Source organism: Loxodonta africana, unplaced genomic scaffold (assembly GCF_030014295.1).
Source record: "Loxodonta africana isolate mLoxAfr1 unplaced genomic scaffold, mLoxAfr1.hap2 scaffold_56, whole genome shotgun sequence".
Classification (NCBI taxonomy): Eukaryota; Metazoa; Chordata; class Mammalia; order Proboscidea; family Elephantidae; genus Loxodonta; species Loxodonta africana.
The window spans coordinates 1358103-1372808 of NW_026975283.1; the positions used below are offsets into that span (position 1 = coordinate 1358103).

Genomic DNA, 14706 nt, shown 5'->3' on the forward strand with positions numbered 1-14706 from the left:
TAACTCAGAATAAGGTAGAGCAGATATTGGTACTTCATTTTTCATATGAAGGCCAAGTTTCAAAGCAGTTAAGTCACTTGCCCAGGGAAAGAACAAGTTTTATAGTTCTCAGTCTTGGTAAAAAATCAAAGTTTGTAAAGGAGGCATATATATATATATATAATTTTTTTATTCAAAAAATACAAAAGTGCTGGGCCAATCAGACAGTTTCTAAATGAATCAACAGATAAATCTGGGAGAGGTCTGTGCATCTGTAGATTTACAAAGATTCCTGGGGAATTTTGGTGCACACCAAAGGTAATTGGAGGTAACAGAACATGGAACAGAACCAATTAATTCAGAGTTTAGCCAAATGATTTTCCCAAAATGTCACTTTTTTTCTCTCTGCAGATTAAACCTTTGTCAAATTCATCCCACCTACAGCCACTTACATAGTGATGAATAACAGTGTGACCGAATTCGTTCTGTTTGGGTTGACACAGGATGCTGAAAAGCAGAAAGCAATATTTGGAATCTTCTTGATTCTTTACCTTTTGACTCTGCTGGGGGATTTTCTCATTGTGGTGACTATTAAGACAAGTCATACCCTTGGGAGTCCCAAGTACTTTTTCCTATTCTACCCGTCCTTTGCTGATGTCTGCTTTTCTACAACTACGGCACCCAGGTTGATTGCGGATGCTCTATCCTAGAAGAAGACCATTTCCTACCGTGAGCGCATGACTCAGGTCTTTGCAGCCCATTTCTTTGGGTGTATGGAGATATTTGTGCTCATCCTCATGGCTTTTGATCACTATGTGGCCATTTGAAAGCTGCTGCAATATAAACAACCACCATGAGCAGGTGTCTGTGGTGTGCTGGTGATTCTGGCCTGGGTGGGATCTTGTATCCATTCTTCAATACAGATTTCCTTGGCTTTGATATTGTCCTTCTGTGGTCCCAATGTGATTGATAACTATTTGTGTGACTTGCAGCCCTTGTTGAAACTTGCCTGCATGGACACTATGTGATAAGTTTGCTGCTGTGTCCAATAGTGGGGCCATATGCATGATGAGTTTCACGCTCTTGCTTATATCCTATGTTGTCATTTGATACTCTCTGAGAAACCACAGTGCAGAAGGAAGGTGAAAAGCTCTTTCTACCTGCATCTCCCATTTTATTGTGGTAGTCATGTTTTTTGGTCCATGTATATTCATGTACACACACCCACCAGCTACATTTCCAGTGGACAAGATGGTGGCTGTGTTTTATACAATTGGGACACCCTTTCTCAACCCTCTGATATATATACTGAGGAATGCAGAAGTGAAAAATGCCATGAAAAAGTTATGGCGTAGCAAATTATGACTTCAGCTGATAAATATGGTGTATTTAATTTACACTTCCTTAACACATTAGTTTTTGTTACATGGACAGGAAAGGTGAAATACTCCTAACAGGAAACAGTCCTAACAGGAAGCAGTCAATGTATATCAACATGTTATTGGTCCATTATATACACATTTAATATTCTGAGAGGACTGCATTAGACTATGAGTACTTAAAGCTCATAACCATTGTAAACAACCTATAATGAGCCTTACTTGGATTCTATCAACACCTGACCATTTTCACTTGGTAATTTAACTTCTTGTAGACATTTTTCTCCAGAAAGAAATGTGCTGACTAATCACAGGATAATCGTGTGCATGTGTGTCCACCAAATTCCTTTTACAAATCTTTTTCTAGTACCATATGAATTTGGTCAACATGAGCCAATCTGTAGGAGACTGGAAAGTTGCAGAATTCAGATTGTCATTTTGCCAGTATGAGCATTTGATAGGATGCTCCTTGAAGATGATACATTGGACACCTGTAGCTGAGCCTGCCCTACTGGGCAATCCTGTGCTGATACCACTAAGTCTCTCTTTCTGCCTATATTTTTCTGATCTCAGTCCCTGCAGCCACCAATGTGGAGGATCATATGCTAGTCTGTCAGAATAGCACTCTCTAGAAGTGCCCTTTCAGCATGCACGTACACATGTATGTGTAAATGCACACACACTCACAAATACAAACAAATTTTAAGGTACTTGACTGGAATTTTAAGGTACTATGACCTCTGGTTGACAGACAATTAAAAATTAAAGTAGGAGGTGATGTCAGCCAAATGGCAGAGTAGGTAACTCCAAACATGTCCTTCCACAGAAACATCAGAGAAACGAGTACCGACATGAGAGGCAGGCATACCTCTACTCCCATGGTGGGGCAGGGGAATTCTCTACATCCAAAGCTGTTCTCACAAACCACTCTTCCAGTTTATACTGACCAGGTTTCATATTCTTTACTTAGTTGTGAGGGTTCTTATCTTCATCATTCACTGCCTTCACTGTAGTAGCAGGTATGGTGTGATCTGGAACGCACTTTGTAATTTCACTTATCATGTGTAGCCAAAATTTCAATCTTAACACCTCGTTACATTAGAAATGTGAAATCATGATTCGTATCATTGCCGAAATTCAAAAGAACTGATTTCTCCTTAGGAAGGGCTTACACAGTACTCGAATTTGAGAAATAACTTGTGTGCACACATGTGAAAGGTACATTTTATGGACAAAAGTTTGTATAGTTAAACTTTACCTGTAAACAGGAAAAACTACAAAATGAATTATAGCTCTTAGATCTGATAATGGAGTTCCAGTAGTGAGGTAAAAGGACTGACCTGGGGAAGGCTAAAGGGGAAAGGGTAACCACCACAAGGATGAGATTAGGAGGAAGAAAAGAAACCTTGAAAATCAGTATCATAATTTCTATGTTGTAAATATCCTAAACAATAAATCAGACTTGTATTTCTAAAAGATCCCTCTGGATTCTTCTGGAACTTGGGCTGTTTTATTTCTCACACATCTTGGAAAGAATGACTTCTCTTTAGGAGAAACTCATAATGTTTTCAGCATGATGACAGTTACTTGCCATCTAAAGTCTCTCATTGCATCCAAAGTTTCTTCATGGTATTTTTCACCTCTGTGCTTCTCAGGATGTAGATCAAGGAATTTAACATGGGTGTGATGATAGACTCCGACATAGCCATTGCCTTGTCTATGGGATAAGTGGCCACAGGTGTTACGTACAAGAAAACAAATGGCACAAAGAACAAGACAATCACTGTGAGGTGGGAGCCACAGGTAGACAGGGCTTTGCGCCATCCTTCAGAGCTATAAGACTTCAAAGAGCAGAGGATGATCATGTAGGAGACAATGAGGATAAGAAAGATGGTCACGCACATCACCCCACTATTGAGGATGACCAAGAGGCCCAGGACGCAGGTGTCCATGCAGGCCAGTGTCAGCAACTGAAACAAGTCACACATAAAGTGATCAATGACATTGGGACCACAGAAAGGTTTTTGGTACATGAAGAGAAGCTGTATCATTGCATGCAAAAATCCTCCCACCCAGTCCCCTCCCAGCAGCAGGCAGCACATCCGAGAACTCATGATGGTCCTGTAGTGCAGGGGCTTACAGATGGCCACATAGTGGTCATAGGCCATCACAATGAGAAGGATGATTGACACTCCACCAAAGAAATGTTCTGCAAAGAGCTGGGTCATACAGCCTTTGAGGGAGATGGTAGTGCTCTCAGAGAGGGAATCCACAATCATCTTGGGGGCGACGACAGAAGAAAAGATGGCATCCATGAGGGACAAGGAAGTAAGGAAAAAATACATAGGTGACCTCAGACTCTGACTTGCAGTCATAGTTACCACAATGAGTAGGTTTCCCAACATGGTGACAACATACATGATTAGAAACACAGCAGAAAATATTTTCCTCAGCTCTGGGTTTTTCGTAAGACCCAAAAGAATGAATTCAGTCACATTGTTTTGGTTTCGCATTTACCAGGTACTGATATGAGCGCTGGCTGAGAGTCGGAAAATCTAAAAAAGCAACATAGTGTTTATAGTTAGTGACTATTTGGCGTCATTCATTTGGCTCAATGTGTGTTTGGAGAGGTAGAGGCAGTAACCAGGTAAACCAGAGAATTTTAGGACAAGGCAAGGAATTTCTGAGGGCAATGGGAAACCAAGGGAGAGTATAAAACAAAAGAGTATTATAATTTCTTAATTGTAAATAGCCTGAATTATAAATCAGGCTTACATTTTTAAAAGATACCTGTGGATTCTAGTGGAAGCTGGACAGCTTTATTTCTCACATATCTCTGACAGAATGAATCTCAGGGGAAATTCATAATGCTCTCAACATAGTGACAGTTACTTGCCAACCAAAGTCTAGACCAGATGCCATGGAGTAGATTCTGACTCATGGTGACCCCATGAATGTCAGAGTAGAACTGTGAGCAATAGGGTTTTCTATGGCTGATTTTTCAGAAATAGATTGCCAGGCCTTTCTTTCGAGGTATCTCTGGGTGGATTCAAACCTCTAACCTTTTGGTTTGCAGCCGAGGCCATAAACTGTATCACCTGGGACTTCACATTTCTCAAGGTTCTTAATAGATTACTAAAGATGAAGTGGGCACCAATACAATTAATGATATTTTATAGAACAAAAGGAAACGGCAGTGAACTCTGAACTGAATAGAGAATACTAGTATTAGCCCTTTCTCCAGGCTTGAGAGTGGATTTGATATCAGGGACTGGCTATTATTTCTCTGTCAGTCAGACTCAATGATGACAGCTATCAGCTTTAGTCGGTAAACATTTGTATTTCTAGACTTGCTTCAGCCATAATCAAGGATCAAACCATACCCCAAATTTCCAATTCAGCTCTGAATCACAACCCTCAGCTACTTTTGTGATATTTCTTTTCTCTTTCCACAATGGTTCACTGAAGAACATTTTCGAAAGACCGCTCAAATGAAGAAAGGGACAATCTTAGTTAACATTTTTCTTTTTCTTTGTCAGTCCACTTCCCTCTTATTCCCTAATTATTTAAGCAGACAACAAGTATTTTAAAAACTCAGAGGATGCTGCAAATTTGAACAATAAAAAGCATCAGATGTGGCTTGTTTCCTTAAATAAGGGCAGACCTAGTAAATTTAAAATAATGACAAAGAAATAAGTGATAACTGAAGAAATGAAAGAAAAGTAAATTATTGAAGTTTTAAAGCTAGACAAAGGCTATTCCCAGCAGGGGGACAGCATGTGCAAAGACCCAGAAGGAGGGATAAGAGACATGGTTCAGGGCAGAACAGAAAGCTAAGGTCTTAGAGTTATGTACATCAGGTTCTAATTTCGACTTCTGGAACGCTTTTTAGCTGTGTAATTAGCTAAAAGTCATTTATCCTTCCAGATTTGCATTTTTATTTAGAAATATTGAATTTGCATATTTATAAATGCATTTTAATAATATAAATTTATATAAACATTGCTGGCATCATGTATGCAAATGCACTGTACATTGAATTTTAATCAATGATTTATCATTGACAACATTCCAGGTCAGTATAAGGAGATTTATAATATTCCCAATTTTCTGCTGCTACAATGCTACAGTGAATGTCTTGTATTGATATATCTATGACTATATCAGGGAAACCCTGGTTGCATAGTGGTTCAGACCTGCAGCTGCTGAACAGTTTCCAGGTGCTCCTTGGAAACTCTATAGGGGCAGCTCTACTCTGTTTTACAGGGTTGCTATGAGTTTTGGCACAGTGGTTAAGAGCTAAGATGGTAAGTTGGAATCCACCAGATGCTCCTTGGAAACCCTGTGAGGCAGTTCTACCACGTCCTTTAGGGTCACTGTTAGTCAGAATCAACTAGACAGCAACTGGGCCAGGTTATAACAATATAGATACAGGTAAAGATATATAGCAATAGATTTAAGTATTTCTGTAAAGTGAGTTTCTGCAATAGAATTGTAAAATCACAGGATAGGAACATTTTACACTTGGATAACCAAACCAAACCCATTGCCGTCAAGTTGATTCCAACTCAGAACACTGCAGGACAGAGTAGAACTACTCCAAACGTTTTCCAAGGGGCGGCTGATGGATTTGAACTGCTAGCCTTTTGATTAGCAGCTGTTGCTCTTATCCACTGTGCCACCAGGGATCCACTTGGATAAAAAAAAAAGATATTGGTAAATTCTCCTTACAAAATGGTCATGCCTGACAATAAGGTATTAGACAGCTTTTATGTTTCTATCAGTTTTGTCTTTCTTGTTTATATCAATTCCTTTTCATTTGTATTATTTTTATTATTATAGAAGCATGCATTCTATATCAGAATATAATTCAGAAGAATTTTTAGTAAGTAAACATTTAAACTCCTTTCATAAAGGACAATTATTCTTTCTCTAAGTAGATTTGTCAATAATCGATGTACTCATCTCAAAATAATAACTGTAATAACAATAACATTTATTAAGCATAGTGACTTGTTCACTTCCTTGAGTCCACAGAGTTACTGCATAATATAGCCTGCTTTTGAATCCAGGAAGCTGGACTCTGGAGCTGATATTTCTTTCTGAATTCACCTGGGCTATATATAATACCTCCATCGAAATCTAAGTACCTAGATGGCTCTAGTGATTGCACTTGGACTGTCAGTTTTATATAGTCAGTGGACTTGTAGCTCTGAAGCTTCCTGAGTATCAAGCTAGGTTTTTCTCTTACCGTTAAAGTACTTTAAAGTAACCTCTTTAGTGCATATATTACCCCATGTTTTGCTTTGTTTTCATAAAAATTAATGGCAAATTTGTGGGTTTGTAACTAACTCCAGCAGAATTTTGTAGAACGGAAGTGGCAATAATGTTTTAATTTTTGGTATTGGAATCTACAATAATTTCTCAGTGTTTCCACAGAATGCTCCTAAATTACCTCTATCCTCACCGTCACCAAACCACCAGCATTACCAAGGCAGTCCCCACCACTACCACCACCTTCATCACTGTGGTCACCACTGTCGTCGCCAACACTGCAACTACTACTGCCATTACCACCAACACCAGTATCATCACCAACACTGCCACCACCACAATCATTACTACTGCCACCACTGCTATCTTTGTCATTGCCATCACCACTGTCACCACCACCACCGTCATTCCTAGAGGTAAACCTGCTTATAAGAAAATTTTGTAGTTGTTTTGTTTTACCTATAAAGAAATACAAAAATTCAGCTCATTCCTAAATTAAAACTGTCAATCTAAAATTTAAGCATTACCCTCTAAACATCACTAATTTTAGGAAAAAGAATACATTAATAAAGTTAACACTTAGAGCTTAGTTTTTAGAGTTGGTCAAAAGTGGAAAGTTGTAGAAATAAAGACTCTAATCATTTCAAGTCTAATCCAAGATCTTATCTCACCCAAGATTCGTTCGCATAAAGCAACTTCTCCAGAGAGTCCAAGAACCAGGTGAAATGATTCCAGCTTAGTTTTTCTTACTGTGGAAGTAAGCTGTCCAGGATATAAATGGAGAAAAGCCATCCAATCATTAAATACTGGTCAAATTTGTCGAACTACGATTTTTATTGCTTTTGAAGAGAGATTTAAAGCAGAAGTTGTAGGTATCTATGAATCTAATGAAGAAGTGTACATTCTGTTTTACCAAGGGATTTATTTATATTCTTTCCAATTAAAAAGGATTGCTGACGAGGGAGCCAAGCAGAGAATTTACTGAATCATTCAGGTCTCTTTTGAATCTCAGCGGATTGTATGTTAAGATCAAAGTAGAAACTGTTTTTGTTCAGTTTCTCAGAAGATACATCATGGATCCAATGCTCTCCTTTGGGATATAAGAGGGCAGAGGGCATGTTTGAACAGCTGTGACAAGGCACAGATTTATACCATTCAGTTGTAGCCCTCGAGGCTAGATCTCCACTGACAGAGGCTAATCCCCACCCCAGTGAATTCCCATTCACCCACCTTAATAATAGGGTGTTCTCAGAAGCAGAATGTCACTAAGACCAGGCCAACATGCAGAAACCTAGACCACAATGTTAACAATTCAGTCATTTGTTCATGCACTGTGATGTGTATCTCAATTACAGAATGGCCACAATTTTAAATAGTTAGAATATAGCAACAGGAAGGAACCTGAGTCAAATCCCATCTCTGGATTCGACCTCCCACACAGAAGTAATATCTGTTCCTGGAGGGCCACCATCAGGGTCAGAAAATTTGTACCCGGGCATAAAAATATATTTAATTTTTTCTAATTTATTAATAAATGGCATTTTCAATTAATATTGTTTTTCTATTTTTGGAATAATAGGTTACAATTTTCATTCCTTCTCCATCTTATAAAGTGATTTCATTTACATTAACTTTTTTATCTTCAACACCTTATAAGGTTATCAGAGTTAGGATGATTATTTCAATTTTCAGAATCTAATCCTCAAAGATTATCCATAGACTTATTTTTGCTGTAGAATCATTTTTTACAAATTGTCTGATATTACCCCATCAGACATGGGGTCTGAAGTTACCCCATGGTCACCAGAGCCGTTTAGATATGGGTTAGAATCAACTTCTCTTGGTGGGGAAGAATGGGGAGAGAGTAATATGAGTTTCTATATAGTAAATTCTTGAAAATTCTAACTCAGCTGTTATATTAATGACTATTCACATATGCATCCAATCCCTCTCTATCACACTGTTGTTGTTAGGTGCTGTTGATCCAGTTCCAACTCATAGTGAGCCTATATACAACAGAACGAAACACTGCCCGGTCCTGGATCATTCTCAAAATAGTTTCTTTATTTGTGCCTACTCTTGCAGCCACTGTGTCAGTTCAACTCCTTAAAGGTCTTTCTCTTTTTTGCTGACCCTCTGCTTTTCCAAGTATGATGTTCTTCTCCACGGACGGGTCCCTCCTGATAACACGTACTAAGTACATAGGACAAAGTCTCACCATCCTCACTTCTAAGGAGCATTCTGCCTGTACTTCTTCCAAGACAGATGTGTTTGTTCTTCTGGAAGCCCACGATGTATTTAATGTTCTTCACCAACACCATAATTTAAAGGCATCAATTCTTCTTCAGTCTTCTTTATTTGTTTTCAAGCCCCATGACACTAAAAAAAAAAAACCTTCTTTTATTTCCTTTATCACATTTGTCATTATCTGATTATATCTTTCATTTAGCTTTCATTTGCTTATTATTTATCTGCACCTAACTAGAATATAACCAGTAAGAAAACTTTGACCTTTCTGTACTTCTGATTTGTATAGTACATGAATCTCTGGGAGGTGCAAATGGCTAAGTGATACACAACTAGCAGAAAGGTTGACCATTTGAACCTGTCCAAGAGGCTCCTCACAAGACAGACCTGGTGATCTGCTTCCGAAAAGTCACAGCCTTGAAAACCCTATGGAACAGTTCTACTGTGCACATACAGGGTCAACATGAGTTGAAACCGATCTGACAACAACTAACAACAGCAGCAGCGGTACAGTATGTAGAACATGGAAGAATAGACATATGTTAAGAAAAAAAAAAGTAAATACACAAGTTGTTGTTGTTAGGTGCCGTCAAGTCGATTCCCTCATAGTGACGCTATGCAACAAAGTGAAACACTGCCTGGTCCTGCACCATTATCACAATCGTCGCTATGCTTGAGCCCATTGTTGTAGCCACTGTGTCCGTCCATCTCATTGAAGGTCTTCCTCCTTTTTGTTGACACTCTACTTTACCAAGCATGAAGTCCTTCCTCAGGGATTGGTCCCTCCTGATAACACGTCCAAAGTATGTAAGACAATGTCTCACTATCCTTGGCTATAAAGAGCATTCTCGCTGTACTTCTTCTAAGACAGATTTTTTCATTCTTTTGGCAGTCCATGGTATATTCAATATTCCTTACCAACACCGTAATTCAAAGTTGTCAGTTCTTCTTTGATCTTCAGCCTATTTGATCAAACAGTCCTTTTTCTTAAAAACATGATTAATATCTGAGTACATAATATGGGAAAAGTTACTGTGAAGAACCAGTATTTATTCTTCAAGGAAGCTATTCTCATACCATAATCCATTGCCATTGAGTGGATTCTGACTCATACCAGACAGAGGAAATACTCAGCCAACCCCTTTGTGTGACTTGAGTCTTAAAGTTTTCTATCGATCTGTGTCCCATATCATCTCAAATTTTATCATTCACTGTTTATTCTTTTGAATTGATTGCTATCCTAACAATCACACTTCTTTTCCAAATATAAGTAACATATTTACTTTGGTGGGAATAAAATTATTAATTTTTTTTTCCCTTTGGCAAAAGGAACTAAGTGAGGATGGGTTGCCTACAAAGATGAGAATCAAGGAAGAGCTTAATGTGAAGAAAATTTTCCAGATGATAGAGGAAGAAACAAAGACAATTTTTATAATGTGGCCCAGGGTCATCCCTGCATTTCTGTTATTTCACAATCATGTAAAGGATCAAAATAGCATTGTGGAAAGAGTCCAAACACTATCCAAAAGACTTGGAAATCCGGTTAACCTCAAATGACCTCATTTTACTTACAAGTCAGATGAAGTTAAACTGCCTAGGTAGAGCAAATGATTAAGTGTTTAGCTGAAAGACCGGTGGTCTGAGTCCACTCAGAAGAGCTCAGAAGAAAGTCCTTGGGATCTACTTCTGAAACGTCGCAGACATTGAAAGCTTTATGGAGCACAGTTCTACTCTGACACACGTGGGGCCGGAACAGACTTGACATCGATTGTTTTTGTTTTTAAGACAGGGTTAGTAATTATATCATAACGTTGTAAGAATTACTAGCTAATGTTTGTAAAATATCTTCTGAAGTGTCTGTTCAATAAAATTGAGTTCATTCTCTCATTTAAATGACCCCAAAATGGCATTTCTTAGTTAAATATGAAGTTTAACCCATACTTTCATGTAAGACAGGCATATACTTTTATCTTTCTTCTTTTTTTTTTTTCTCCTCCCCTTTGGAATAATTTCTTTATAAAGCACAAGAAGTTATCTGACGGCAATTGTTACCCATGAGTGGTTCCGCAACAGAAATAGAAAGGAAAAGGTGGTACCTTAAAAGCATTCGCAAGCTATCAAGATTTTCTCCCTGAGGCTCTCAAATTGACTTACATTTTCTCCTAGAGTCTTGTCCTTCCCGGATTTGCTGTTGCCAGTTTATTTTTCTTGTGTCTCGTTCATAATTGTTTTAGCACCTCTTTACTGAGCTCTTGGTGATTTTCACTAGGATTCCCATTTTTTTAGCTTTGATATTGTTCTTTAGATGTTCTTTTAACTCTCTTTTATGCCCTGGATTAAATGTGACATATCGTTGATGCTTCTCCAGTACTGACCCTTGACTTGCCCTTGTCTGTATTCCAAGTTCTTAGGCAGGATATGTCATCAGAAGGTTAAAAGAGGCCCCTGACCTTCGAAGGTCAGGGAAGCAGGGGCAGGGTTTTGGGGTCCATGATTTCAGGGGACATCTAAGTCAATTGGCATAATAAAATCTATTAAGAAAACATCCTGGATCCCGCTTTGAAGAGTGGCATCTGGGGTCTGAAACACTAGCAAGTGGCCATCTAAGATGCATCAATGAGTCTCAACCCACCTGGATCAAAGGAGAATGAAGAACACCAAGGACACAAGGCAATTACGAGCCCAAGAGACAGAAAGGGCCACTTGAACCAGAGACTATATCATCCTGAGACCAGAAGAACTAGATGGTGCCTGGCTACAACCGATGACTGCCCTGACAGGGAGCACAACAGAGAACCCCTGAGGGAGCAGGAGAACAGTGGGATACAGATCCTAAATGCTCATAAAAAGACTAGACTTAATAGTCTGACTGAGACTAGAAGGACCCTCGTGGTCATGGCCCCAAAACTTCTGTTGGTCCAGGACAGGGACCATTCCTGAAGCCAACTCGTCAGACATGGACTGGACTGGACAATGGGTTGGAGAGGGATGCTGATGAGAAGTGAGCTTCTCGGATCAGGTGGACACTTGAGACAATGTTGGCATCTCCTGCCTGGAGGCAAGATGGGAGGGTAGAGGGGGTTAGAAGCTGGCAAAATGGACGTGAAAAGAAAGAGTGGAAGGAGGGAGTGGGTTGTCTCATTGAGGGGAGAGTAATTGGGAATATGTAGTAAGGTGTATATAAGTTTTTACGTGAGAGACTGACTTGATTTGTAAACTTTCACTTAAAGCACAATAAAAAGTATATAAAAAAAGAGGCCCCTGACCTTTTAATCTTATTTCTGCTACAACTTCTAATTATCAGTAACAATTGGGACTTTTGTCATTTTTAGTAGTTCAATTGTTATTGTTGTTGTTATTAGGTGCTGTTGAGTCGGTTCCAACTCATAGCAACCCTATGCACAACAGAACACTACTCAGTCCTGCACCAACCTCACAGTTGTTGTTATGCTTGAGCCGATTGTCACAGCCACTGTGTCAACGCATCTCTTTGAGGATCTTCCTCATTTTTTCTGACCCTCTACTTTACCAAGCATGACGTCCTTCTCTGGGGACTGATTCCTCCTTATAACATGTCCAAAGTATGTGAGACGTAATCTTGCCCTCCTTGCTTCTAAGGAGCATTCTGGTTATACTTCTTCCAAGACAGATTTGTTCATTCTTTTGGCAGTCCATGGTATATTCAATATTCTTCACCAATACCACAATTCAAAGGCATCAATTCGTCTCCAGTCTTCCTCATTCATTGTCCAGCTTTCGCATGTGTATGAGATGATTGGAAACACCGTGGCTTGGGTCAGGTGCACCTTAGTCCTCAAGGTGACATCTTTGCTTTTTAACACTTTAAAGAGACCTCTTACAGGCAATTTGCCCAGGGCAATGCGTGTTTTGATTTCTTGACTGCTGCTTCCAGTAGTTCAATTAGAAAACATAATATTCTTGGATATCTAAGTGAAGATTTGAACACATGGTTAGATGTATGTAAGTGTGGAGTTAGGGAGCATGGTCTGGAATGCAGGCATAAATTTTTGAGTATTCAGCATTTGAATAACTTTTAAGACTACAGGATTGGATGCATTTACTGAAGCAGTATGTACTGACAGAAGAAAAAAGTTAGGACCAATGACTGAGCCCTGGTGCACTCTATAACTTTGAATGGTGAAGTGAAAAAGGCAGAACTCACAAAGGAGAATGAGGAGTGACACATGAAGTAGAAGGAAAACCAAGAAACTGTGTGATATCAGAAACCAAGTGAATATATCAAGGAAGTAAAAGTGATCAGCTATTTCCAATATTGCTGATAGATCTAGCAAAATGATGGCTGAAAATTGACCATTGGATTTAGCAATGTGGAGGTCCTTGGCTCTATTGTTAAGAAATCTTTGTTAAGGTGGAGAAGTAGGGAAAGTTTTCCTGGAGTTGGTTTAAGACGGACTGAACAGAAAGGAATAAGAAACTGCAAGTAAGAAAACTAAGAAGAAGAAAAAATAAATGGGGATGTTGGAGGCAGGGCCAAGATGGCGGACTAAGTAGATGCTACCTCTGATCCCTCTTGCAACAAAGACTCAGAAAAACAAGTGAACTGATGACATACATAACAATCTACGAACCCTGAACAACAAACACAGATTTAGAGACGAAAAATGAACAAATATGGGGAAGCAGCAACTGTTTTTGGAGCCAGGAGCCAGCGTTCCAGTCAGGTAACCTTGGCGGCCGGTTTAGGTCAGGGTCCAGGGGAGCTGATGGCGCAAACAAGGGGCACAGCCCTACCCCCGCGAACTCACCCCGGGAGGGGGCCCAGCCGGTCCGCGCAGGCGGCGTGGCGATGCAGCCAGTGGGAGAAGTCCCTGGGAGGCAGTGACTGGTCTTGGAGCTGGGAGAGCAGCGTCCCAGCCGGGGAATTGTGCTGCCGGGCATTTGACTGGGTGCTGTCACGGCACAAGCACGGGGAGCTGCTCAACTCCCCTGAACTAACCCCGGGAGGGGGCCCAGCCAGTCCAAGGGGGCAACGCGGCGACGCGGCTGGAGGGACGAGAAGTCCCCGGGAGGCAGTGACTGATTTTGGAGTCGGGAGTGCAGCGTCCCAGCAGGGGAACCTTAACGCTGGGCATTGGACTGGCAGCGGAGGATCTGACAGCGGCTTCAGTGGACCAGATCCCCGGTGGCAATCTCCACACAGCCAGCACATGTAGGCGACATGCCCCTCGGGAATCTCAGATAAAATAGTCATTCCAAGCAAGACAAGCAACTCTGGCTATATTCCGAGGTGCTACGCTCCTATCTCTCTGATCCCACCCCCACCCTCCCCAGGCGGCATCATTAACATTGGAATTTCCTGAGCCAGAGGGAGAATGGCTCCGGCTCCGCGGCGGCTTTGGTTCCCCTCCCCTTTTTTTTTCTTTTGGTCTTTTCCTAATCCACTCGTCTGGTCTGAGAGAAGGAACCAGAAAAAACCCAGGGACCAAAAATCCATCCCTAATTGGACTAAAAACACAGAACCAGCTACAGCCAAGCATATATGATCCAAGTCTCAGACTTTCATCCTTACAGGGAACAAGGCGGCAGTTATAATCCAAAGGCAGTTCTGACAGGGATCTGACTGCAATTTTTTTAGCAGATTTTCTGGAAAAACTAGTTTCCCAGTGATGGCTCGGAGACAGCAGTCCATATCAAACCACATAAAGAAGCAGACCATGAAAGCTTCTACAACCCCTAAACAAAAGAATCAAAATCTTTCCCAAATGAAGATACAATCCTGGAATTATCAGATACAGAATATAAAAAACTAATTTACAGAATGCTTCAAGACATCAGGGATGATCTC

The 14706-nt window shown here is 40.2% G+C and overlaps 1 protein-coding gene across 1 annotated transcript; it reads right to left on the reverse strand.

The window, feature by feature from the left end:
* Nucleotides 1-302: 302 nt before the first annotated feature.
* LOC135229847 (olfactory receptor 4C6-like) lies at nucleotides 303-14162 on the reverse strand. Its single transcript, XM_064279104.1, has one exon. It carries the CDS (start codon nucleotides 3869-3871, stop codon nucleotides 2963-2965), a length of 909 nt encoding a protein of 302 aa, XP_064135174.1. The 5' UTR covers nucleotides 3872-14162; the 3' UTR covers nucleotides 303-2962.
* Between the last annotated feature and the right edge of the window lie 544 nt (nucleotides 14163-14706).